At 27.3% G+C, this 26,997-nt stretch overlaps 1 protein-coding gene across 4 annotated transcripts in view; it reads left to right on the top strand.

Annotated features, from left to right (window-relative positions):
* LOC107168741 (cell adhesion molecule Dscam2-like) overlaps positions 1-26,027 on the top strand; it is a 308,280-nt gene extending 282,253 nt beyond the window's left edge. For 2 of the 4 annotated variants that reach the window (XM_089215614.1, XM_089215613.1), the window contains exons 13-32: positions 1,001-1,291; positions 5,735-5,854; positions 5,929-6,093; positions 8,532-8,682; positions 14,853-15,001; positions 15,076-15,234; positions 18,845-19,000; positions 19,443-19,564; positions 20,218-20,395; positions 21,852-22,127; positions 22,343-22,467; positions 22,556-22,750; positions 22,878-22,998; positions 23,057-23,200; positions 23,344-23,484; positions 24,113-24,265; positions 24,555-24,679; positions 24,761-24,881; positions 25,284-25,356; positions 25,576-26,027. In XM_089215614.1, the coding sequence (XP_089071740.1) occupies positions 1,001-1,291; positions 5,735-5,854; positions 5,929-6,093; positions 8,532-8,682; positions 14,853-15,001; positions 15,076-15,234; positions 18,845-19,000; positions 19,443-19,564; positions 20,218-20,395; positions 21,852-22,127; positions 22,343-22,467; positions 22,556-22,750; positions 22,878-22,998; positions 23,057-23,200; positions 23,344-23,484; positions 24,113-24,265; positions 24,555-24,679; positions 24,761-24,881; positions 25,284-25,356; positions 25,576-25,759 (3,149 nt within the window). In that variant the 3' untranslated portion in view covers positions 25,760-26,027. Of the gene's footprint in view, positions 1-1,000; positions 1,292-4,242; positions 4,528-5,734; positions 5,855-5,928; positions 6,094-8,531; positions 8,683-14,852; positions 15,002-15,075; positions 15,235-18,844; positions 19,001-19,442; positions 19,565-20,217; positions 20,396-21,851; positions 22,128-22,342; positions 22,468-22,555; positions 22,751-22,877; positions 22,999-23,056; positions 23,201-23,343; positions 23,485-24,112; positions 24,266-24,554; positions 24,680-24,760; positions 24,882-25,283; positions 25,357-25,575 lie in introns of all 4 variants that reach the window. The other 2 variants (XM_089215615.1, XM_089215616.1) reach the window with 2 other exon arrangements.
* The last annotated feature ends 970 nt before the right edge of the window (positions 26,028-26,997 follow it).

Here is a 26,997-nt window from a genome sequence, read left to right as displayed (position 1 = left end):
ATAACTTGTACTATATTATTTATTCGTTGAATAAAATAAATAAATAAATTCTAAATAATTAATAGATTAAAATTATGATTATTTTGCTTATAATTCAAACACAAAATCTAATAATTATCCTAAAGATATATTATGATAAATAATTTTATTATTTGAAAGTTGAATTCTAGTAACATTCACTCAGTTCAATTCAATTCCATTTGATTCGAACACTTTCAATATTCTTATTACTAAGATAATTTCACATGTAAGTTAAAACATCTGATATTGTTTTGTGATCTGACAAAACAATATTATGTAAATGTGTAACTTTGTAAGTAGGTTACACAATTTTTAGCATTGAAATATAAAAATAGCAGCACCTATGTAATATTATGTATAATAAAGTAAAAGTCATAATTCATTTTATTTTTTACTAATGAAAACATTTTAGTATATTTTTTAAGTACACATTTTATCGTTAAAATTATTCTGTTATTTTTATCTCACTTAAGAGCAATTTATTTGGCTTATTTTACCAACATTTCACACCCATTATTCTTAAGTTATTTACTATTTTTATTTTTTATCGAATATTGTTTTTTCTATTGTCAGTAAGTTTGTCAGTCACGGGTACTGTACTTTTAAATAAATTGATTTAGGGTTTGAAAACATAAAATAAAAACAATTGTTATCTGACAGTTGAGCTTTTTAAATAGGAGTTCCAATTAGGTTCTTCGGTCAGATGTCCTGGGAGTTTTGAATCTGACGGTTATTTAGTATAATGGACGATAATCATTAAATTATTATCATATTTTAAACTTCTGTTATGAGGAGTCTCATTCTAACACGTTTTTAACTACATGACGATTGCTCGATGTCGAGGTCGACTGTCCTGCCTTAAGTCACGAATCATACTGATATACAGACACACAAATACACATAAGCACACACGGTCATAACAATACACACACACACGACACCGTCACGTGTGGTTACCCATGTTACGAATGTATTGCAGAACCGCCGCACATCCATCCATTCACGATAGGAGACGGGTACCACGAAGGTGGTCGCGTCGGATGGCAGTGTTTCATAACCAAGGGTGACGGACCGTTGAAAATCGAGTGGCTGAAAAATAACCAATTGCTGGACCTGACGTCTACGCCATCACTGTCCGTGACCTATCAGAACGAGTATAGCAGCTCGGTGCTCATCGAGAGTATACGATTGGCGCATGAGGGCAATTACACTTGTCGGGCTACCAATCCCGTGGCCACGGTCGAGCACACGGTCACGCTGACCGTACTCGGTACTTACTCGCCCCCGCGCGTACGCGCGTACACACACACACACCGACACTTTACACGAGCACATTACCTACACGTATATTGTTGTTTTTGTTGTTGTTATCGTCGTCGTTAACGTTGATGTTGTCATCGTTGTTGTGACCGTCACACTGGCTTGCCTTAGTATAGTATCTTTTAATTGATCACATTTTACACGATTATTTTTCTTTTTTTTTTCTATGAATTATCTTTTTATGATTTTAAATAATCGCAGAAGACTTAAGCTTCTGACAAAGAAGTTTTTCTTCGTTTTCTTAGAATTAATTCATATGAAATTCGATACCCGATAAATGTTAGGGCAAATTTTGTTATAATCTAGTATTCAGTAGTGGATATTTTAAACGCGTGGAATACCTAGTTGACATTTTTATATAAATTCTTCTTGTATATTATTTTGATCAATATTTTGAATCACATTTCATCACCGAATGTGAAACAATTATGTATTCGTAAAATATAATAATACAATTTTATTACAATCATAGATTTTTCACGATTTATGTGAACAGTGTTCTATGTTTACGTACAATTAGTGTGCATTATTATGTTATCAGTTATTGTTGAACTATGTATATAATTAATAAGAGCCAATCTCCACGGTCGCAACGACGATTATCTTTTATTCGTTAAGTCACTACAAAACAACACTTTGTTGCACAATCGCACACACGCACTCAAGTTGTTTGAGATTTTATTTTTCAAGCACACGCTGCGATCGCACAATATCACAACCGCTTCCAACATAAAAATAATATTATGTATAATATTTTGAAAACTGTAAATTGTTATATTTTTTTTTATTATTATTTTTGTTGTACTCCTTCCATAAAAAAATCACTTCCCTCACAGCACCAGTCTACTATACGCACAAGCACCATAATATTATAATCTTACAATACATATTATAATATGTATATATATGTATGTATTATGTTTTATAGCTTATATTTTATTATTATTACTAATATCACGTGAGTAAATTATGGAATAGGAGCACATTAATAACTATTATTAACTATTGTATTGCATCAAAACATAATAATAATATAAAATTAGATATATTATAAAAGATACGTATGTGACCGGTTCCTGAGCATTAACAACCACATTTCTCGAAAAATGTTATCGGGTATAAGCCAAACAAACTTATGTCAAAAATAGATACCTTTTTGAACACGTCACTGATACGTCACTATACCACTCTAAGTGATTGTGTTATACTAATATCATCGTGTAAAAGCGTAAACGCCATGTCACAAATTATTTAAATAATATAATGTACATCAGTTACACAAATAATTCGTAGGTATGGTATGGTCGATATGTATCTGTAACCTATAACCACATTAATTAAGCCACAATCACTGACAATGAACACACTAAGTATAATAGGAAACCACTATACCGGTCACAACGTTACAAGTGTATACTTAATTGGAGAGCACTTAATTTCACAATAATTATTACCATATTATCTCACCAGTAGTGTTTTCACACTCAAATAAACCGTGCACATACACACTACATACGATGCTATCGTACGTTCACATGCATAAACTAAATATGCGTGGAAACCAATCTGGAAAATCTAGATTTTTGAATGTCGAAATTTGAATTAATTTAAAATAACAACGAAATGATGTCTAAAGAGAGAGAAAATATTATATCAAATGAGCTATAAAGTTTCATAATTTTAATTTTTCCAAACTAAATCAGTTTAAAAAAAAAAATAAATAAAACAGTAAAACATTCAAAAACACAATATTTTCTCTCTTTTGAGAATACGACCATTCAAATATTTATTATTCCTTTATTATATCGAGATTATGAAACTTGGTATTCCTATGCCATAGAAAAGTGTAAGTGAGTACGTATCTACATTGTACATTCGTACGTGTGTGTGTATGGGTACGTAGGTGTGCACCACGAATTAAGATACATACAGGAGACACAATGCGCAGAATAAAATAATAAATGTATTATTAAATTCCGGAATATACTACTGTAATAATAAGCGCAAATAGCACACAAATCGGGAAAAATACTTATATTTTAACTGAGACCTGTAATGTATTAAAATTAAAAAAAAAAGTTAGGTTTAGTATTGTGAGCATATAAATTTTCACATTGACAGTGTATGTCACTATTCTGAACCATTCACCGAACGACCATAGGTCTCCACTGAGTATAAAAATGTTCGAAATTTTTATAAACTGTTAAATACCACGCAGGTACATAGAAAGGATGGATGTTTTAATTATGTTTCAGTACCTCTGTATAGTTGTGCACGCGTTTATGTTTCGCCTAAACTCTAAATATTATGTCGAGCTACAGTTAAGCGTCTTCGTTAGAATATGATATCTCAATTCGTGTGGTGTGTACTTATTTTGTTATATTTTAATAAACACATGAGCACTGTTTTTTTAATTTATTTATTAATTTATTCTTTGCACGGATCATAATATCGTAATTGTTACTAATAATATACATGCACACATATTATAATACACCTTCTATAAGGATCATTTTGTCAAAGCAGCTTAACTACAGAGGATATCAAATTAAATTATATAATCATCTGAAAAATTGCATACCAATCGCAAAATTTACATGTCAATATAATACTTATGAATTTTATAAATATTGTTTGACTTAGCAACATTGAAATTAAATTAAATATTATTGTATCACACAGTTGTTTCCCAATACAATTTTCTTTAAACAATAATAATGCGTGTTTTTAAGCTGTTGTGGCACTATGCAACTTATACGAGTATATCTATATATGACATTGTTGTGTTATAATAGTATGTAATATACGAAATAATAATAATAATATGTGTGCGTGTGCAAATGAGTATTTGAGTCAGTTGCTTTTCTTCCCGCCGCCGTCGTTTCTGTTTTCTGTTTCCAGCGCCACCAGAAATCACTCCGTTTTATTTCTCCGAGCTGACCGAGGGTTCTAGGGTACAGGTGGCGTGCACGGTGCACCAGGGCGACCTACCGCTGAACCTGACTTGGCTGAAGGACGGCGGCCCGGTGTATCGTGCCCCAGGCGCGGCCGCCGTCACGCCGTTCAACGCGTACTCGACCATACTGACCATGAACAACGTGTCCCGATCCGACACGGGCGACTATACGTGCGTCGCTGCCAACCCGGTGCACAGCGCTACGTACACAGCACACCTGAACGTCAACGGTACCCCCTAGCCACAACTCGCTCCCCCCCAAACCAAATTTGACAAAAAATTAAAAAAATTACTCATTCAGAGATTACCCCGATTACTACCGGTGATCCCAGTTACGGACAAGCTCATGGCAGTGGCCCGGAGATGTGTGATTTTTGTAGAACAGTATTGTATATTACATTTGTGGGCATTATAATTTAATAATATTTATTACTTTTTTATTAATCTAATATTATAACTATAGAAACGGCAATTTAATATGAATGTATAAAAATATATGAAAATATCCAACAATAGCAATCTTTTGTTGATATAAAATACCATAAACAAAAAATAATTCAGTAGAAACAACGAAAATTTTAAGTTTTCATTAAATTGATTAAGTTGGGATTTAAAAAAATAAATAAATAAATATTAATATTTTTAATTTTAACAAAATGTTCAATTAAAAATTTTCATCGAATTTTTGATCAGAACAATTATTATGCACTAAAACAGTAGACAAAAATAAATAAACAATAAAGTACCTACACAGCATTAATAGAATATTAGTAAATAAATGGCTAAATTTATAATCAAAAATAAGGAACATATTATGTAATCATGAAAAATATTCAACAAAACGACGAATAAATCGTATTATTTAATTTAGTCAACATGGAATAACTTACTATTGCAATTCGGTTGAAAGTTGAAACTCGTCCATGACACTAATAATAATATATTCTTCAATTTAACAAAATATTCAATAATATTTTGATATAAATTCAGTATTAAATTTTAATACACAAAAATGAACTTAAACGTTTACAAACTTTTAGAATATTAATTCTAGAAAGTGAAATTTTTAGGTTAATGAAATCATTTATGAATTACCCTAGATATCACTGTCTTAATCAATTTAATATCTCTTTATTTAAGGTATAGTATTGAAGTGTATAATACTTTTATATGAAATAAGAATAACCACATCTTTGGTCCACTGCTAGTAAACTGGCGAGGTCAATTCAATGATAAGTCTACTTTTAACAGACATTTATTTTCCGTTTTTAATATTAATGTTTTCATTATTTTACTAACTTTTTAGGCGAATCTTAAATTCGCATCACTTATTTTTATATTGTTGCATGCTAACTGCACTTGGCACCGTAATCACATACTATATGATCGATACCGACGAAAAATAATATTTGAAAAATAACAGAGAATTTTTTGTAGTACCTCCTGAATGGATAATTGAACCCAAGGACGTGAACGTTGTAAGAGATGACCAGGCAGAAGTCAACTGTTCCGCTTCGGGACATCCTAAACCGACAATAAAATGGAAAAAGGGATCCAGTAATAAATACACATAATTATAATCGGTTAAAATGTATGCACAGAAAAAATTATAATTAACTATATAATTTTAGGTAAGGATGCGGATCAATTTAGTGAAGACGTGACGGATAACGTGACAGCTGATGGCACTCTAGTTATCAGTAAAGTGACAAAGAAACACGAAGGCTACTACGTGTGTGAAGCAAACAACGAAGTCGGCACGCCAATCATTTCCATAATTCGTCTAAACGTACAGGGTGAGTGCTGCTTTTAATATTACGTCAATTTAGCGTAGTATTATCAAATAAATATGTTTGCTTTGAAATGTTGAACTAAATCATAACAAATATTTGATCAGACATGCAGTAAAAGCAGAAATTTTAAACTAAAATACAAAATATGGCATGGCTTTATTTTACATGGTTCAACTTATGAAATTATTTTTAATGTAACATTTTAACACTCATATAATAATATAATTATTATTACCTGAGAGTAAAAATATATAATAATTAAAATCCAGTGAAATATATTTGTAAATAATATTATATTATACCTAGTTTAATTGAATACGTTTGAAAAGTGGATCTTATTTAACTATACACAGTGAATAAAACCATGTGTTTACACAAAACATACATATTAAGCTCTAATCACCTGGAAATGTATGGAGCCTGTGTTAAGTGGGGTCACCAATTAGCCTAGTCAGAAATAAAACTGTCCCTACTATTTAAATTTATTGAAATTGAACATAGTTTACTTAAAATTAACACAAAATGTAATTATTTTTTTTTTAAAAGTAATATGTAAAATTAAACATAATAATTATAATATTGATTGAAAAAAAATTGATAGATGTATATTTATTAGAGGTTTGTCTAAAATATAGATGAATGAAATATAAATATAATAAAAAAACCACTGAAGTTATCTTCACCCATGAAGAAATTTCATAAACTTATTAATTAACCTGTCACCGCGGTGATACAAAATAGTATAATTTATAGCATCTGAATGTCACATAAATTTAAATGTAAGTATTCGGTTCAAGTCAGACTTAAGAATAAAATATCCTAGTTAATTATAGAAGTATTACGATGGCTTAAAGTAAAAAATATACTTGATGAAAATACCGATAATGTCTTTCTTTAAGTGAAGCTATTTGCGTGAGTTACATCTAGTCATGAAAGATATCATATAGTTGTATTGTCACATAATATCTTTTATACAAATTTTAAAAAAACTAGCATTATTATTTTATATAACTACCTCCAGAACAACCAGTAGCTTTGTCAATTTTATCACGATAGATTTACAGGTTGGAATTATAAGTCATGACCAATGACCATACATTACCATGATGCCACAATTCTATTAGAGTTATAATAATAATAATTATTATTATTATTATTATTACTATAGAATCGTGGCTGGTCTCAAATAATTTAATTAATGCACATTCTTGTGGTAGCAAATCGAAGAATGAATAATGGGAAAATTAGCATGTTGCACAAATAACTATCTTGTAATTTAACCTAGCCATAATATGGAATATATGCTTTCACCAAAAAATTATTATTAATTGGTTCAAGACAGAGGATATAAGAGGATATCCACTTTATTTAAATGACACTAAAATTATTATGTAACGTTTGAATTTTAAAAACTAGAGCAATCTATGAATCACATTATGATAGAGTTCGTTTAGAGATAGTTGGAACGAAGATATATGTATAGAAATATATCGAGTTATCAAAGAAGCTATTAATGGTTAATTAACTTGTCTTAGATTTTTGAATGATAATTAATATTTTATTTGTTATTAGGTTTTGCAATATTATTTTTTCGATATTATATTTATACTGAAAATTACTTCTTTAAGATAGCTGAAACTATTGATTTTATGTAATTTGAGATTCTACATTGTATTATAGTGTAATATGTGTTGGTTGTTTTTGTTTAAACACCAAACAAAATAAATAAATAATTATTATTGGTATACCTACTAAATCTTATAATCGATAAGTCTCCTTTATATGGTTTACGCTCCACAAATATGCACGGGTACGTAGAATCGTTTGCAACGTTCTAACTAACAAAACACGTCGGACGCGTATGGCGACGCCGTCTTATATTATAATAATAACATTAGTATTATATGTCATACAACATCAAATCATAAACACGACACGGGCGGTGACGGTGAAATTACGGTTTGTCAATAGACCTATCTATCCCACACAAGTTTTCATCGGGTGGCGGACAGAGGAGCTAAAAAAAAATAAAAAGAGAAATAGAAAAGCGAATAGTTATCTCAATACTTCAGTTGATCTGTTCGGTGTGCGTTTGAAATACAATCAGGCGGGGTCTCAATCGACCGAACAAGGTTGTTGGATGCGAAATGATACCGTCACGACATATTATGAAAATCTATTATAAGGTCACAGTGGACTTACACACACACACGCACATAAATGTACGTGGGCATGCACATGACGGAGGTGTGTAAATATTTGTATGAAAAGATACTAGAATATTAAGGCTTCTCGTATACGTATATGTAATAATATGTATATATGTGCACTCCGAGATACCGTGTTGTCGGTTCGAGTTATTTACTCTTTTATTATGCGGTTTCCGACCCTTTTTTTTCATTTATTTATATTTTATATGTTTGTGTTTTTTTTTCATCCAGACTTACCACACATTATACTTCCGAATACGAAATACATGTCGGTAAATGGCGGTGTGGCATCCATGGCTTGTGAGGCGACCGGAGACCAACCAATACACATATCGTGGATCAAAGGATCCGTGCAACTGAACTACAAGAGCGCCAATCTCAGGTAACTAATCTGTTATATCATATTATCATTATAAATTAAACATTAATAATCCACGGAAATAGCATGATGACGTCGCACCTGCATATATTGTTGATGTATATTAGGTATATTAATATTTTATCGTGGAAATATTTTATTTTTAATATAATTTTACTTTAAGGAAAAATATTAATATATATTGACGACTGGCCATTTTAGGGGTAATTAGGTGCAGTTTGTGTTAGGTTTAAGTATATTATGCTAACAGAATTATTTAGATTATAATTGGGTGTTTTTGTTTTTCATAATATAATATACGTAGATACGTTGTAATATTATACAATGTGGTATTTAAAATTGGCTCATGTGAATTTTAACTTTAAAATAAATTCTTTACCTAGCAACATTATTTTTTTAATGTTGGTCAACTCATAATTCTCTAGAATGTATTAACAAGTTGAATAATTTTTGTGACAGTATACTACTTTTAAAAAATTTAACCACGACCGTAGTGTAGCTAAAATGCCTATACAGAACGCCGTCTAATCATGATTTTTTAAATGAAATAAATTATGAGACAATACGATTCCGGATAAAATTTACCTCACAGTTAAGTTGTATTGACGCTGAAAATTTAAAAAAAATTTGATAAAAAGTTACATTAAAATGGTTCTCATGGATTTAAACGTATTGTCACTATACTACAGGGTGCGGCAGTCAAACCCGACGATTTTAACAAGAATTGGTGGGCAGGGTTAAAGTGGTAGAGTTTTCGGGAATGTTCTTATCGGTTTTAAATACCTCGGAATTTAGTAATCATGGAGCATTGGTCGAGTGAACAGCGTGAGTTCGCGGTAAAAGCGTATTACAAAAGTAATGATAGTTTCGTAAGAGCTGACAGTTTGGTTTATCTCTTCGCGATTCTGTGCCTTCTCGTGGTACCATCGACCTGTGGGTAAAAAACTTTGAAACCACAGCTAGCACGACTCAAAAGAGAGGTGGTAGTAAAAAAACTAGACGGACTCAAGAAAATGTAGAGCGGGTGAGATAAGCAGTAGGGAGAGTCCCCGAAAGTCAGACTCTCACAATGTGTGGCTAACCAAGGAAGGCATTTGCCTGACACAATCTTTAAAAAATGAAGTTTTTAAATATTGTAACATAAAATTCCACTTGTGTACTTTTTATTTGTTTGGCGAAAAATTAATAAAAAATTGTTTTTCTATTTTTTTTTTATTTTTTCAAATCGTCGGATTTGACTGCCGCACCCTGTATAAGAAAATAATTTGTAAAAAAAATGTGTTATGCGAAGTTTTTCTATTGAAAGAATTTAATACTCAAATGCAAAATATAAGTGAATCATTAATACAAAAAAATATTTCAACAATTTTTTTTTCAACGTTTCGTATTATAGGTATGACATTTAATGCAACAAAATTGAATACTTACGCAGCGATGCATTATTAACTGGAATTATCGATTTTTATACATATTTTATATCACTCTGAACACTTAAAATAACAATAAGCTTTTGGTTTTATTTTAGAGTTTTGAAGTACTCTGAAGTTTTTATTTATGGTTAAACGAGTTATATAGTCGTATATTATATAATATTGCCATTATAATGTATAGATAGATAGATTATCGTCTATTAAATACAAATTTCTCAGTAAAGGTGATTTATAGTTAAATCACGAAGCATGATACGTTCACCAAATACAAAACAATAAAAATATATTGAATATTTAAATCTGACATTTAACATTACAGATCATAAAAATAGAATGTAATTTTTTAAGCACGCTCATCCTATTTTATGGTTAAATTACATATAAATTCAAATTTTTGGAATTTTTAAATACACTTGAAGACCATTTTTCGAATTATTGAAATTTTTTGTACTACTTAAAAATAATCCTGTGATGATAAAAACTTCAGTTAATTTATTATTTTTTATCAATAATTACATTTTTTTTTTTTAGAATTTTGATGTATCTAAATCAAAATTCAAGCTTGTAGTTTTTGAGTTCTGTAACATTGTGATTTAAGGATAATATATGTCTTTTGTAACAAATTAAGTAGATAGGGAGCTTAGACGATTTTAAAAAGTAACCAATTACTATTGCACGAAAAATGAATAACACAGATAATAATGATACACCGGTTCCTCCAGCAGTCCCTCTGGCGGCCAACATTCCAACCGAACCTCCTCCTATCAAACCGAAAAACTACGCAGAAGCAACGAAAAATCACAACACGAATGGTTCATCTCCACCCATCTCAACCATTCTGTCCAACTTTATTTCCAATCTAAACGCTATTATTAGTCCTCTTATCTCCCTGCTAACCACAGTCCTCAATTCACTTCTAACTAAAGTTGCTTAGTTGTTATTATTTATCATTGTTAACAATTATCACCTCATTATGTTTTTATCTTATCTTTTTTCTCTCTATTATTTTATATATGCTAAAACTATTATTAACATTATATTCATACCAATGTTATCGTTTAAATTGTACACACAAATTCTATTTATCGTTTTAATCTAATTGTCGAACTATAATAGTTTTATTGCTGATGGTTCTAAAATAAAAAAAATAAAAAAATAATAAACCAATTACTATTGATTTATCAATATAAATTATTTGCAAAAAAAAAATCCACCGTATAATAAATACTTCATAACAATACATATAGTTTTTATTTTTATAAAACCATTTTTAAAAATTATTATCCTTAGTATAAACATTTTATTAACTCAAAAACAATAGCTCATTAAAATTTTGATTAAGATACATCAAAATTTTCAAAATTATTATCAGTTAAATCATTTTAAGTTAAACGGGGGTTATATAATTTGAAAAACAGAAGTTTATATCACCACGGGATACATCTTAAGTAGTAAAAAATATCAGAAATTCGAAAATATGGTATTTAAGTCTACTTAAAATTCAAAAATCAATATTTTAATAAATGAGGGTGAGCATGCTTACAAAGTCACCCTGTATATTGTACTACAAAACGACTAGTATATACAAAAAATTGGATGAATAAATTAAAAACTTTGCAGACTTACCTTAAGTTAAATATTTATTTAAACTTTATTAACACGTCTACTTTAACAAAAAAAAAAATAAAATACTATTAACACCTCTTGTAGCTACTTTGATGCATTAAAATGTATTTTTTTTTTCATGGATTTCAACAAGTATACGTACAATGTACATATTATTTTTTCAAACAAAACATCAAAGTTTAAAATGATGTACACATAGACATTCGAAATAAATTTTCTAATGAAATTGTCTACGAAACTTTGTAGATGACTATTATATTGTGCATTTCCTTGTTAAATATCTTATTTTATAATTTGATTTGATTACTTTTTTTATATCTTAAAGATACTTCAAGTTTCTTTTTTAATTTAACAATAAAAAGTCGAAATTAGATTGCTTTAATATATTGAGTTATAATATATCAGAATAAAATTATTTAGTTGGATAGAACATAGTAAAAATATATTTTTAACAATACTAATTTATAGATTCTGTTTTTCTAATAATCCATAGTCTCCAAATGAATTTGATTTTTAAATATAAATACAAACGTATGAACAAAATGTACAAACAATTATAAGCAACTGGAACGTCTGGGACATTGTTTTTAGTTTTAAACGTGACTTGTTTTATTTCATATTCTCAATGATTTATGTTCAAGTCACAAACTCATAAATGATGTAAACAAATTTAACATACAGGAAAATATATTATTTATATTGATTTATACACCATCATTGGAATAAAATACGGTATATAAAACAAATTACACTGAATATCCATAGTTTTCTTTATAGATATTCTAATAATGTTAAGATGAAAATAAAACATAACCAATAAGAATAAGAATTTGTAATTAGATTTAATTTAAAAAAATATATTTTCGTCAAGATAATATGTTTGTAAATTTATAATAAAGAAAATAATAAATGTTATTCTTTGTTCCTTCTTGAGTAATAACTAATCCAAGATCCAATTTATTATTTAAAAAGCACAAATTTTCAGTTATAACGGTATAGATTTTATAGGACTAATTATGTTATCTCTTTTACACCATTTTATTTTTATAATTTAGCATAAGTCGTATTTACTTTTTGTTTGAAATTTAGTGTACATGTAGAATACAATATAAGTACCTAGATACAGTCAAAAGACTAACACAAACTCATACTCGTACATTTTTTAAATTAAAAATTAAAACTGATTACAAGTGATGTTAATAGTCACTTTTAAAATGAGATCTAAATATTTTAAATCATCATAAACATTTCCTAACAAACAATATCAATACTTTAAGATGGCTTATTTTGTAGGAAACTATTACGAACGGAATGAAGAAAAATAACGTTGTTCAAGAAAAAACACGTAATCATCAATCTTATAATATTTACGAGATGGATAAGATTCATAATATTGTTTTTTTTTTTTATATATGGATCCATGTTGCAAAAAAATAGAGCATTTGTAAGAAAACAGAAACACTTTCATGCTTAAAAAAAATAAATAAATAAATAAAAACCAATTTAGGTACTATACTTCAAATACGTCTTCGTTGAAATAATGGTAATGCTTGAAAAAGTTAAGGTATTATGAACACGAATACATTTGTGGAAACAATATTATTTAGTCGCGAGGCTTGCAAGACAAAATAGAAAATATAATTTTTTGAAATCCGGTCACGTAGTTGAAATTTTCTCTGGCACCACGTTTTGTTTGTGACAGCATTGTAAACCCAATGTATGGCTAGACTTAGAGATTTTTGAGAATGAACTAAAAATTAATATTTATGAGCTTAAAATAATCTACAAAAAAAAAAAATTAGCCTTGTAAATCGTTTTCATTTATCATGATTCATGTTGTTACGATGTCATTGGGACATTTTTCTTTTATACTTTTCTAGTTTTGTAAAATGAATATTGTTACTGATGATTGGCGTTTTTGTGTAAAACATCACTATATTATTTCAAATGAAAAAATATGTTATAATTCTTTAAACTAAAATTAAGCTACGTCCAAATTGACTTATCTATTGAATGATGATAAAATAATAATCAGCTACTTCAAAAAATAATTAAAAATATTTTTTCAGTATAAAATACTTATTAATATATTTGAAGTTGAAATTTGGTTGATTGTTGCTGCTAACAACAATATTAAATGTGAATAACAGCTAACAAGAGAATAATAAATATATCAATAATCATTGATACAACCCATAGAGTAATATAATAATTACTCTATGATACAACCATATATTTAATAATATGTGATAACATTATATTTCTTTTATAGATGTATAACTTTATATGTTTTATTTTGAAGGACTATAATACACCAAAACAGTTTCAAGCAAACAATAATAATAGACTTTTTAATATTTTTTTTATGATATAATATGCACGAAAACTTTTTAGATTTCATTATGTAACTTATATTCTATATTTATTATAATGGTGAAATAACAATTAAAGTTTAAAAATAATTAAAATATTAAATTAATTTTAAAAGTCATAATTTACTAAACATAAATATTTCTGATGATTTAATTACGTACATTTATTATTTACTTTTGAGAACTGTTTATCTTCGAAACTAATAAATCATATAAAAAACGATTCAACATTAAAAACAAGCATATAAAATAATTAACTACTGATAGTAAATATATATTAAAAAGTTATAATATATTAATAGTTTTTTACTTTTTCACAATTTATTATATTATTCTAATATAATTTCATACCTAATTTACAATATTCAATTTATAACTTGTATGATTTATTAATATTTAAATGTCATTCAAATTTTATCAAAGTACTTCAAAAATTAAAAATTGTACATTAATTTATTTTAAAACGTTTATATTATGGTTATATTGTTATATTAAACTTAGTAATGCATTAAACTCTAAATAAGAATTAAAATAAATGTAAAAACAAAACTCATATCATATAATACAGATATGAATGTATTTATTATTTATATTGATCAATAATTTTCTATAAGTTAATTGCAATTGGGAGCAATTTTGTTATTATTACATTTAAAACTGTAATTTTTTTAAATGTTCATATTTGTAATATAAAGACGTTTAAAATGAATAAATCAACTGAATATACGCTGTTTTATGTCAATAGATATAATGTAGAGGAAATGTACACTGATACATCTGTGAAGTCAAAGTTGATTATCAGTAAAGTGAGTGCCTCCGACTCGGGAAGGTATGTGTGCGTTGCTGAAAATTCATTGGGGAAACACGAGGCGGCCATGGAATTAGAAATTAAAGGTATGGCAGACACCACGATTCTAATGATTTATCTCAACATTACTTTGTAATTAACTTCAAAATGTTTTATATAGTTTTAGGATCTCCCCCGGATGATCTATCGTGTAACGTCACCACTCCTAACAGTGTGAGATTGCGATGGACCGACTTGAACGCAAATAACTTAATGAACGACTATGTGCAAGGATATGTTCTTACCTATTCAAAGGTGGTGCCAGCAGACGACTTGATAAGTAAGTTTAAATTATAAAAAATGCAGGAACGAAAATTTACAAACTATCACAGTGCAAATTTTTACGCTAAAAAACTCATTGGTTTTCAATAAAAAATAATAATCTTTTCGAATTATTCTTATACATTTAACTTGGTACTATATAAAAGAAGTTAGTTTTCTAATGAATAATAAACTACGGTTTAATCCAAAAAGAATGCTGTTAAGTTATTTATTTTTAAATAAATTCAAAAATATTGGCTATACATAGTTATTCATATTATATTATTATTTTATTGATTATATTATTAATAAGCAGAGAAATTTATTTCCGTGTCTTAATTACATTATACCGGAGTATTCAAATTAGCATAACGATAGTTTAGTAAGCTACCTTTTACTTTTAGCGATAAATAACGCTTTCGCTTTTAGTAAATTTACAGCTTTGTAAACATTGATTGCATCACTTACCGATAGAATATTATAATTATTAAAATAATTAGAAATAACTTGAATCGCTGAATTAATATTTTAAGAATGTAAAAATAATAGTTTGATAACAGTCTGATATAAAATTTAATATAATTCGTGTATTCAGAAGGTGAAAATAAAAAATTTATAATTTTTGAGACCGTTGGGAAAAACAAAAAACAAAATTTAAATTTTTGTGCAAAACCGACTTATGAATTTTTTTCCAATTCAAGATAATCGAAATTCTTACACAATATCTATATTATTTTCTCTTGGTAAAAAAGCTATAAGGTAGCTAAAGCATAATCCAATTTTCATAAAAATTCTTAAAATTTGCTAATTATTTTTAAGTGAAAAATTTGTAAAAAAAAAATGTTAAAACGATACGCAAATAAACACATCATTTTTAAATTCTATTTTAAGATAACAGCGAATAAACTCGTGAATATAATTTTGAATTCGATATTCTATATATACATCAAATTTAACTGTATTCATAGAAATCTGATTGAATTCTATCTACACTATTCAAAAATCTTGAAATATTATTTAACAAAATGCTCACGCCATATCACACGGTAAGTATAAACCTAGGACTTCGTCCGTTTTCATATAGGTACCTTTTCTTGTTTTAAATGGCGAAAAGCCAACGATAAAATTGCATACGGTTTATGTTGGAATTCAATTAAAGCTTTTTGGTGCCAAGATGTACATTTTCAACACTCTACACAATTTCAAATAAAAAGCGAACTTGTCACGCCACACCTAAACATGTCTGAGAGCACATACAGCTTGGGAAAAAAATAAACTTTCCCGGGAAAAAAAAAAATTACATGTATTTTTTAGGCTTTAACGTGAAACTAATAATTTAAATAGTTGTAAATTTTGTTTTTGTTTCAAGAATTCCAAAGATAAAATAAATTCAAATTGGTTTTTAATAACTGATAAACTCAATGGATAAAATCGTATTTTAAATAATTACCTCGAAAGAGATAGGTAACCAAATTAAGTTCTTTAAAGCTAAAATTAATATTATTTAATATTATGCTTATATTTTATCCATCACAAATACATTTAAATTATAAAAAAATAACTACATTAATATGTTGGTGGAAAAAAGTCCAACTTATATAATATATATTTTTTTTTTATTGGTTACGCATTAACTACATAGATTATTAGCTTAAACTAGTGTTACATTTTTACATTATTATATGCTATTGTACGATTCAATTTTCTTTTTGATATGCAATTATGTTTTGATAGTTAGAAAATGGACCAATTGATGAAGCATTTCCTCAACTTATATATAAAAATGATTAAAAGAAGCATATTATACAGGGTGTCCCGTGAGGATTTACCCATTGCGATATCTCCCGAAATAATGGTGATATCGAAATTCTGGTTTTGTAATAAGACTCACTTGGGTAAGAACTACAATTATTTCATATTTTAATGGTTTGGTAAAAAAGTTAAAAAATATATTTTTTCTTTAATTATTTCAAAAAAAAAATTAAAGATAGCCATTTTGTTTAGTTTATTTTTTGAAAATATTGACGTTTCAAAATTTTAATTTCATTAATTTTCTTTATTTTTAATATTTTTTTTAGTTTCGAGAAAAATTGCGAATTATTTAACACCGTAATGTTATCAAACATGCAACCCGCATTCCCATACGGCCGGCCGAATATTTTCCGTGTTCCTAATAGTTATAAATTTATAATCATATTTTATTTCTTCAAAACTAGAAAAAATATTAAAAATTTGTGAAGGAAATTAATGAAAATAAAATTTTGAAACGTCAATATTTTTAGAAAAATAAACTCTACAAAATGGCCATCTTTAATTTTTTTGGAAATAATTAAATAAAAAAACATATTTCTTAAATTTTTTACAAAAACATTAAAATTGATTTAAAAATTAAGTAATTGTATAGTTCAATCCCTATGAATCTTATTATAAAACCAGAATTTTGATATCTCCATTATTTCGTAAGATATTTCAATGGGTAAATCCTCGCGGGACATCCTGTATATTATATATTATTTTTGTTGTTTTAATAATCTTACAGGTATGCAAAAAAAAAATGTAAAAAATAAGTTTTGCAAAATAGTATAATAAATGTATATCATTCTAACCTGATGTGCATCTACAGGACTTGTAAAATATTCAAACTTAAATTGTATGGTTAGCGTTGTATACTTATATGTGTTTTGAGTTGTGACTTACGATCAATGAGTTTTATAATTAAAATATTATAATAATTTATTATTGAGTATAGTGTGTACATACCATACTTATATACTAACTCAATACTTATTATTTGTATCAATATCCTTTATATATTTTGCTCTGAATACATTTCTAACAATGTGTTCTGGTATATTTTAAACATTACCGAAATAACATGTCATCTAATATAAAATAGGTACTCGCGTCCATAAATTTTTTTTTACATACCTAAATGGTTATTAATAATCTTAACCTACTGTATTCTACTGAGATACAAATGTTAGTAAATAATTTAATATAATAGAAACTATATTAATTAGACAATGTTTATTAGTGTTACAACTAAGTTATTTCTATTAAAACAAAATTCGTGTCTCTGGTAATAATCGTAGAACAGCATCATTATTTTTTTATCAAAAACAAAAAGTTTTTTAAAAGTGAAAAACAGTTATATTATTTCAATTAAAACTTTGTGTTTAATACCACAGATGAAGATTATAATAATTATACTGTTATTCATTAATTTTGTTTATCAGATCTAAACGTTTGTAACTAATTATTATAAAACTTATGAACACAAAAAAAAACATTTTGTCTTATCATAAGAAGATATTAAAATAACAAATAACTCGTATTAAAATTAACAAAGTACAACCAAATATGATATAAAATTGTATATTATTTTATATTACATTAGTACGAGATATTACTTCTTAGTTATTGTACTAAGTAAATATGTTTTGATTAATTGTTTTCATTAACATTTTTAAACAATCACTAGTGAGTAAAAAAAATTAAATTTTCTTCCCGCATTGTTGATTCTCGACAGCAACTTTTTCAATTGCAGGGATTAAAATTTAGAACAATGTGTGTTTCTGGTAATGTTAGATTTATATTATTTTTTCATTAACAATAAATTGTTTTTCAAGGTGAATACAATGAAATCGAAGTTTTTCATAACGGTGATGACGCAACCATCTCTAATCTCGATACTGACACTGAATACGTATTTTCCATCAAAGTAAACACGATTCATGGCCCAGGAAAATCAAGCAAACCTCTTATTTGTAGAACTTCAGAAAGTTGTAAGATATTTAAATTATACTTTTCCTATTTATTTTTACATTATATCATACATTATATTATTATAACATATTTTAATAAGTTATAGAATAATCAAAATCTATCATGAATGGTAATTGGGAAATTTATATTTTTTAATCAAAGTTGTCATGAAATTTTTTAGTTTTACTTACTTTAACTTCCCTTTCTATAATCAGACATAAACTTTTTCTAATTTTAAAATGTCTACATTTCTAACTGCAAGTTTACCAGAGTTTTTTGCTGAAATATAAAAACAATTTTAAAATATTCATCCCGTTATTACCAAATTTACACAAAGGTTTTAAATAAAAATTAATAGACATTTTCAAAATGTCTTCATAATTTTTCAATATTCTATGGATGAATATTGATTTTAATTAATAAATCACTTGATATTATTCAGATTTTGTTGTTTGATTCCAGTACCAGAAGCACCAGCTGGATTAAAATCAATGCTTTTATCACCAAATATGGCTCTTATATCTTGGATACCTCCAAAACAACCAAATGGCCAGATTCAACATTTCACCCTTTACGAACGAGAGGTAATAACAGAAGCTTACTCAAGATTAGGGTAGGATGTCCGTAACCTTAAATATTCTATAACCACTGATAATAAATTAATATAAAATTTTTACTCTACTAATATGTTTAGTAAATTACTTACAACAAATGCAATTTATAAAAATAAATAAAACTAAAATTCTTAAAAAACTAAAAAACATATTTGTACCTAAAAGTCCTAATTATAATACAATAAAATTTAATTTATAATTTGATTTGCAATCTGCACAATACTTGTGTTGTATAATAAACGTTTCACTGTTGCTATTTTTTATTGATTTTCGAGCTACTATTTATAGTTTATACTGCAACACTTTGTGATTGCGAGTTTTGATCTTTATAAAACGTTTATCTTTAGAAGATTTTTGAAGAGAAATTATCTATCAGCATATTAAACATTAAACTAATATTTGAAAATTGAGAATATCATATTATACATTGGTGAAGATTTATAGAATGAGTAAAATGTTACGCACAGTATTTGAAAGTGGAAAAAATGTACTGATTATACATAATATGATAATGACGTGTGTAATGAAAAATGATAAATGTAATATATTATACGCTACGAAAATCACTCATGTTTCCTACTTACTCTTGTAATTAATTTTTGTGTGATAATAACCATGTTTAGAAAATAAACGGAATGCAAGGTGCAGTAAAGTCACAGTCATTTGAACCACACGTTCGACAGGTTCAATTGTCCATGTTCAGACACTCCAGCAGTTATTTGTGGTGGATAACCGCAACCAACGGCGTGGGTGAGAGTGAAAAGTCACGGACAACTTCTTTATCGACTGTTAAATCCGGCGGTAACTTTTTACATTACAATATATTATGATTAGTTGTGGTCACACCAGTAATAAAATTTATTTCCATAATCCCAAATATTGAGAAATATTTGTGCATAATTCGAATTCCAAGTGTTTTGATAAGCGAGTTTGGCGTACATATTATTATAAACACTCTACCCTAACCTGTAAATACTTTCTTTTTCAAAGTTGCGGAGGAAACAATTTTATTACCAGAACTAAAATAAAACAATTGCTCGATACTATAGAGTAAAGCATAATCTTTAAATCAAGACGTATGATTATAATCTAATCCTATGTTAAAGAATCAATAATAATACCGTCAAACTTATCATAAAACTAAAGTTAAGGACAAACCAAAATACTATTTTTTTTTTTTTTCATTGTGTAATATGCGATCTGTAGAATTTAGGCACAAAAAGCATAAATGAGAAAGAAAACTAACGCAAAAAATGTATTTATGGTATATATATATATATGATTTAACGTAGGTAATCACTAAACAGTTATCGATCTATTTTCATTTTGTAATATTATTCTTATATAAATGTCTCACTATTTCATATTTAATTCACTATCTAATATTTTAATTTAATTGTCTTTTGTTATCATGTATCAACTATTGTATCTTATCTTAAATTGTAACCTCTGCATCCTATATTATTAATTAATTGTTGAACTGTAATAGCTATAGCTGAAGGTTCTAAAATTAAAAATAAATAAATAAAGCAAAAAAAAAACAGGCAAGAAGACGTGATTAAAGAAGCTACCCATACTTAAGCTATTGTTGATATGCATCGTTATATTAATTTAGAGAAGGTCACGACACCATATGGTCTTTTCAACCTGCGTTGTGGATTACTAGGAAGAGTTGGGATGGAGAGAGCTTTTATGAGTGGATTGTAGTGATTCGCAAGTTTGAGGTGAAATCTGTAATAGAAAGTTTGACTTTTTCATTAATTATTTTTATATGAAGGTCGTTATGGAGCGTAAGATTTGAAACGAAATAAGGGGCATTTGTAATTTTGCGAAGTGAAATATTTTGAAAGTTTGAATTTTGTTGGTATTAGATTTTTTGGCTGCTCCCCAGAGTTGTAATCCATAAGTCCATATAAGTTTTAAAAGAGATTTATATATTATTATTTTTGTTTTTAATTTTGTGCGTTGGTTAGAATAGATTGATTTGAGTATGTGGAAGCGTTAGTTTAGTTGTTGTCTTTTTGTTTTTAAATGCATATTCAATGTTAAGCGTTTGCAAAGATGAAGACCTTAGTATTTAACCGTGTCAGAAGTGGGGATTGGAGTATTATTTATAAAAACGTTTGGACAGTGACCTTGTTTTAGAGTAAAGGTGATTTGGACTGATTTTGAACTATTAATTTTGACCCTCCATTTTTTGTAGGTAGTAAAATATGGGGTATTCAAAAGTAATTGAAATTTAATATTTTACTTACAGGAATTCCCGCAGCCATTGGTAATTTCCATGGTAAAATACAGACTAAATGGCACGCCAACATCGATCTTCCCTGTACTACATCCGGTAGTCCAACTCCGAACGTAAAATGGACCTTCAACGGTCAACCAATTGACCAATTACAGTCTCAGAGATTAGTCTATGATAATTTCACGTTACATTTGGAGTCAGTAACCAGCACGGATTCCGGCAATTACACGTGTACGGCATGGAATGTTTATGGATCCGAAAATGTTACCACTTCATTGCTAGTAGTCGGCAAGTATAATAATATTGTTCAATAACATGGTTATATTACTGTACGCTAGTAGATCCCCCCCTTCAAAAAACAATCATCAAAAACATGTTGGTTGTAAACATTTCCAACAACCAATATAAGATATTCGTCGCAAGTAACTCTGTTATTTAAATCATATGAAAATACAATACCATATTATTCAATGACTTATGTGGAATTTGTGTTATGATTATAGAACCACCGAAACCGCCAATTCTTGGCATGGTCAACGTTTCTTGGACAAATGTCACCGTGAATTGGACGAAAGCGCCGAACACATACGCGGTTCAACAGTATTTACTTTCTTACAAATACATTAATGTAAGCAGATTAAATTTATAGTTGTAATAATCTCTATACTCGAAGAGAATTAAAATTAATGACCATACTTTAATTTACAAAACTTTAGGAACCAGAAAACATGTACACGGAAATATCATTACCTTCTCATTCAAATGTGTTCACGTTATCAAACATCAAGTGCGGTACAACCATAGCGTTCAGCATTTCAGCAAGTAACCGAGTGGGTCACGGAATGCAAAGCAGACCTTTTAACATAAAGACATTACAAGGAAAAACACCGATTGCACCCACCCAAAACGAGGTACAAAAAAAAATTTGATTTATTTAATTAAAAAAAATAACGCTGAGATGACTTGGATATAAGTAATAATTAGTTATATGTACCTATCGCAATTATTTTAAACTGTTGTTATTTATACTTGTTTAAGGCTATCGAACAAATGGTATCTGGATTTTTGATTCATCTGCAAAAATGGAACGCCAAGTATTGTCCAATCACACATTTTTCAATATACAAAAGATTAAGTACTGAAAAAGAATGGACAACAGGTAATGATTATCAAAATCATGATATTATTGAATAAAGACAGCTTATTTCTTATTTCAGTGAACGAAAACATTACACCAAATGGAATATATTCGATCGAAACATTAAATCCGTCGACCAACTATAATATTTTGGTAAAATGCTACAATTCTGCTGGTATGACATCAACAATGTATACTGCTTCGACCTTAACTAATTATGGAGGTTAGTTTATATTATGATTATAATAGAAACAATAAATACCTAGGTTGTAAATAAATTCAACGTTTCCTTCATGAAAAATGATTTAAATTGGATATATATATTTTTTAAGTAATTAATAAGTTACATTTATTTTTTTTTTTCAGGAAATTATGACAAAGAAGCTCTATCAGTAAATGACAAAATAATGCTGACTATTTACAATATAGCTGTAATGTGGCCACTCGCAGTAGCCTTATTATTTCTCATAATCATCAGTCTATCTTTGATAGTATGTTATAAATACAGTAAGTGCAAAATAATATGCAACATTATATTAAACTAATAAATCAGCTAATAATATTATGTTGGGCTTAAATCAATATATAACTCCCTATAATTATGATATTTATATAGGTACAGTATACCGACACCACATTATAGTGTACTTGTCTCATGTGTTGAATCTACACTTAAGTTGAATCTAAAATTCTAAAGAATCCCAATGACAAAAATTATTAAGAACATGTCTAGTAAATTTAATTATTTGTATTTTAGAAAAAAATTTCAAAAAGTTCAATAATCTTTACAAAAAAGATCTGACAAAATATGTTCTAATCATTTTCATTATAAACTACGATACTATAATCTTAAACGTTTAAAATAATCTACAGAAAGAGGTTATAACACAATAAACATGTGTAGGTATGAAATAAAACCACTGTTATGGCTTATGAGATTCAACATATTTATATTTTTCTAAATAATTTAAAAATAATATTCAAGAGTTTTTTTTATTTTAATCTATTTAATTTATTTCCAAGTGTGCGTCATGCGTGACTCAAATAACTTTTACATTGACATATCCTTTATGAGTCACTTAATATGATTTTTTTAAATTAAATTTATTTTCATAATAAATGTTTGACTTCATAGGGCATATGTACAAAAAGAATCAACGTCATTTGGAGGCAAATAATATGATTTTAAAAAATAATAGCTGTTCGAGATCCAAAATACATTCGGATGCATATGAAACGTGTACACCATTCAAGTCGAAGAGTACCATACTGACCAATGACGATTCAAGTAAATTTATTATTAAACTATAGGACTTACTACTTAGGTCTACTTATTCTAAAATTAAGTAAACCGATAAAATAATTGATAAAGAAGATTTACAAAATACTTTATTCATTTTATTTAAATAACAGTTACAACTTAATATATCTAACATAATTTAAAATTTATCATAATGTTATTTCCCAGAAGGGAATTCAACTTTTTAAAATATTTAATAAATCATTTTTGATTATGTACATATTTTATAAAATATAAGCTATTAACAAGCGTACGATGAGTATTTTTCTTTTTTTAGACTACAACGAAATATCACCATATGCAACATTTCAAATTTCTCCTTCTATATCCCCAAAAAGAAATAAGCAATACTTTTGCACAAACTGCGGTGAAAATTTGGAAATATGCAACTGTAATAGAATGGTAATACTATATATCCATCAAGTTATTTTTATATGCTACAGTATTGCATTATTTTATGATGAATAATATAATGGTTTTTAGTTTTGTTCTCAGGCGGATTACACAAACTTTCTTAGACGTCCCATACCAAAACGAGTACCTTCTTATTCAGACAACAACAACGAAGATTCCAAAAGTCAAACTAGTTCCATTCAAGAGTTTTGTAAGTTCAACATAATTAATGTTAAAATGGGGATATTGATCGTATATTTTTAATTCATAAAATAGTATTATGTAAACTGTAAAATATCCTTAGATTTAGATAGCCTTAGGCTAAGAATGTCTTATGTTTAAAATAAAAAAAAAAAATTCATAAAATAGGTAGGTACTTTTACTTAATATCTAAAATTCAACATTGGGTATAAAAAAAATTAGATAATATAGTGACGATTTATTTTAAATCTAAACTATATTTTAAATTAAATTAATTTAGTGTATCATCATTTGCATCTGTTTCTTTGTATTAAAAATATTAATTATAAATTAACCTATATCATAACATTGCTTAAATAAATGTTTTTTTAATTTTAAATTAATATCGTTTAACATTCATTTTTAAATATAGACGATATTGAGAGAAATTCAAAAACCTGTGAGCCAATGAAGAAACCTAAGCGGAGATTGTTACCTTTACCAGAGTAAGCCTTGATTTTGAAAAATTAAGTATTTAAAAGGTTTCAGTATAACTATAATACGGTATTAATTATACAACAACAATAAAAGTAATAATATTTTAACATGAATTTCAAAAACAATCAATAAAAATTAATAATAATTACGAAATCCAACTAGGTGCATCAACTAAACATTAATTTTTTGTATTATTTTGTTACTTAATAATATTTATAACTTATTAGTTCTAGACGTGGATCAAATCAGAGTTCCAGAGAATGTAGAAGCACAAATTTACACGAGACCACATTCATGATGCCTATACAGCATCGTGGAACATATTCCCATAACGATACAGATGAAGAAGATAATGGAACTATGGGCTCCGGCCGTGGTTCCAGACCCGTTCCATATAGAGTATGCTATTAAGTAAAATTAATAAACATAATAATATAACTTTTGTTGTTATTTTTTTTTCTTAATATCATTATTACTATTAATTAATAATATTATTATTATTAAAATTATATAATTATTACCATTATTCATTATTATCATTATAATGTTTAATTAAATTATATTTAATCATCAAAAAGAAATGATTTATATCTATGTTAGATTCAAGTTTTAATTTATGTCATATTAAAATAATTATCAGTGTTAACACAATAATATAATACTCCTTTTTATGTTTAAATCATTATGTTTTAAAATTATTATCCTATATACCTAATCAATAATCATGCATATGATCGAAGTAAAAAATTCCCAATATTTTTCTTAATAATCGGAATAAGCAAACTAAAAATTAAGGAAAACGGAAATTTATACGCACAATTAGTTCTCGACAGAATGACCATAGATACATGAAATTTTCACTGAATGTTTATATAAGTATATTCTATCCACCATGCAATTTTCAAAAATGTTCGACTTAAGTTGAACTATTCATAGGTATATGCAATTTTCAATCATTATTAGTTTTTTTTAAATTAATATCGATGAAAATGTATTTGTTAAGTAGAAAATCTTGAAAAATGAATACAAAGATCCTAACATATTTTTACAATAACAGTTGAAAAATAAAAGAAATTCATTGTCACAATTTTTTGTAATAAACATTCAATGTTTGAATTTTAACAAAACTACTTAAAAATCACAAAAATTCACAAATTATTTTAAGCTGTAAATTCTTAAAAAAATTTCTTTTTAATCTAAGATTTGAAAATGTAATTCAATATTCCTCATAAGTTTGTCTACCTATATCAAAAAAAAAAAAAAAAAAAACGGGTAAGTGGGTATCGCTCTGCTGTACCATTGGGGTGGACCTCTGACGAAGGTAGGTTAAATTTGAATGCAATTATAGGTATCATTGTATACGAAAAACGATTCTGAACGGAGACGGTTTATCTGTCTAGGATATATTATAGATTATTAAAAATTTACAATACATTCAAGTATTTACAGTGATTAGTTTTTGAATTACAACCATATAAGAAAATCGATTTGGTCGAAAACTGGTTTTGCGTAAAAATTCCAAAGTACAAAGTTACTTTACTTGGTTCCTTAACTTGTTAAAAGTTAATTTAAAAAGAAGTAACTTAAGTAAGTAAAAAATAAGTTACTTTTCTTTCTTCATATAAAATAAATTATCATATATTTTTATT

This window comes from Diuraphis noxia, unplaced genomic scaffold (assembly GCF_037042655.1).
Source record: "Diuraphis noxia isolate RWA-SAM2 unplaced genomic scaffold, SU_Dnox_SAM2 contig0001, whole genome shotgun sequence".
Taxonomy (NCBI): domain Eukaryota; kingdom Metazoa; phylum Arthropoda; class Insecta; order Hemiptera; family Aphididae; genus Diuraphis; species Diuraphis noxia.
Note: the sequence above shows the minus strand (reverse complement) of the source record. Positions and strands in the feature narration are given on the sequence as shown.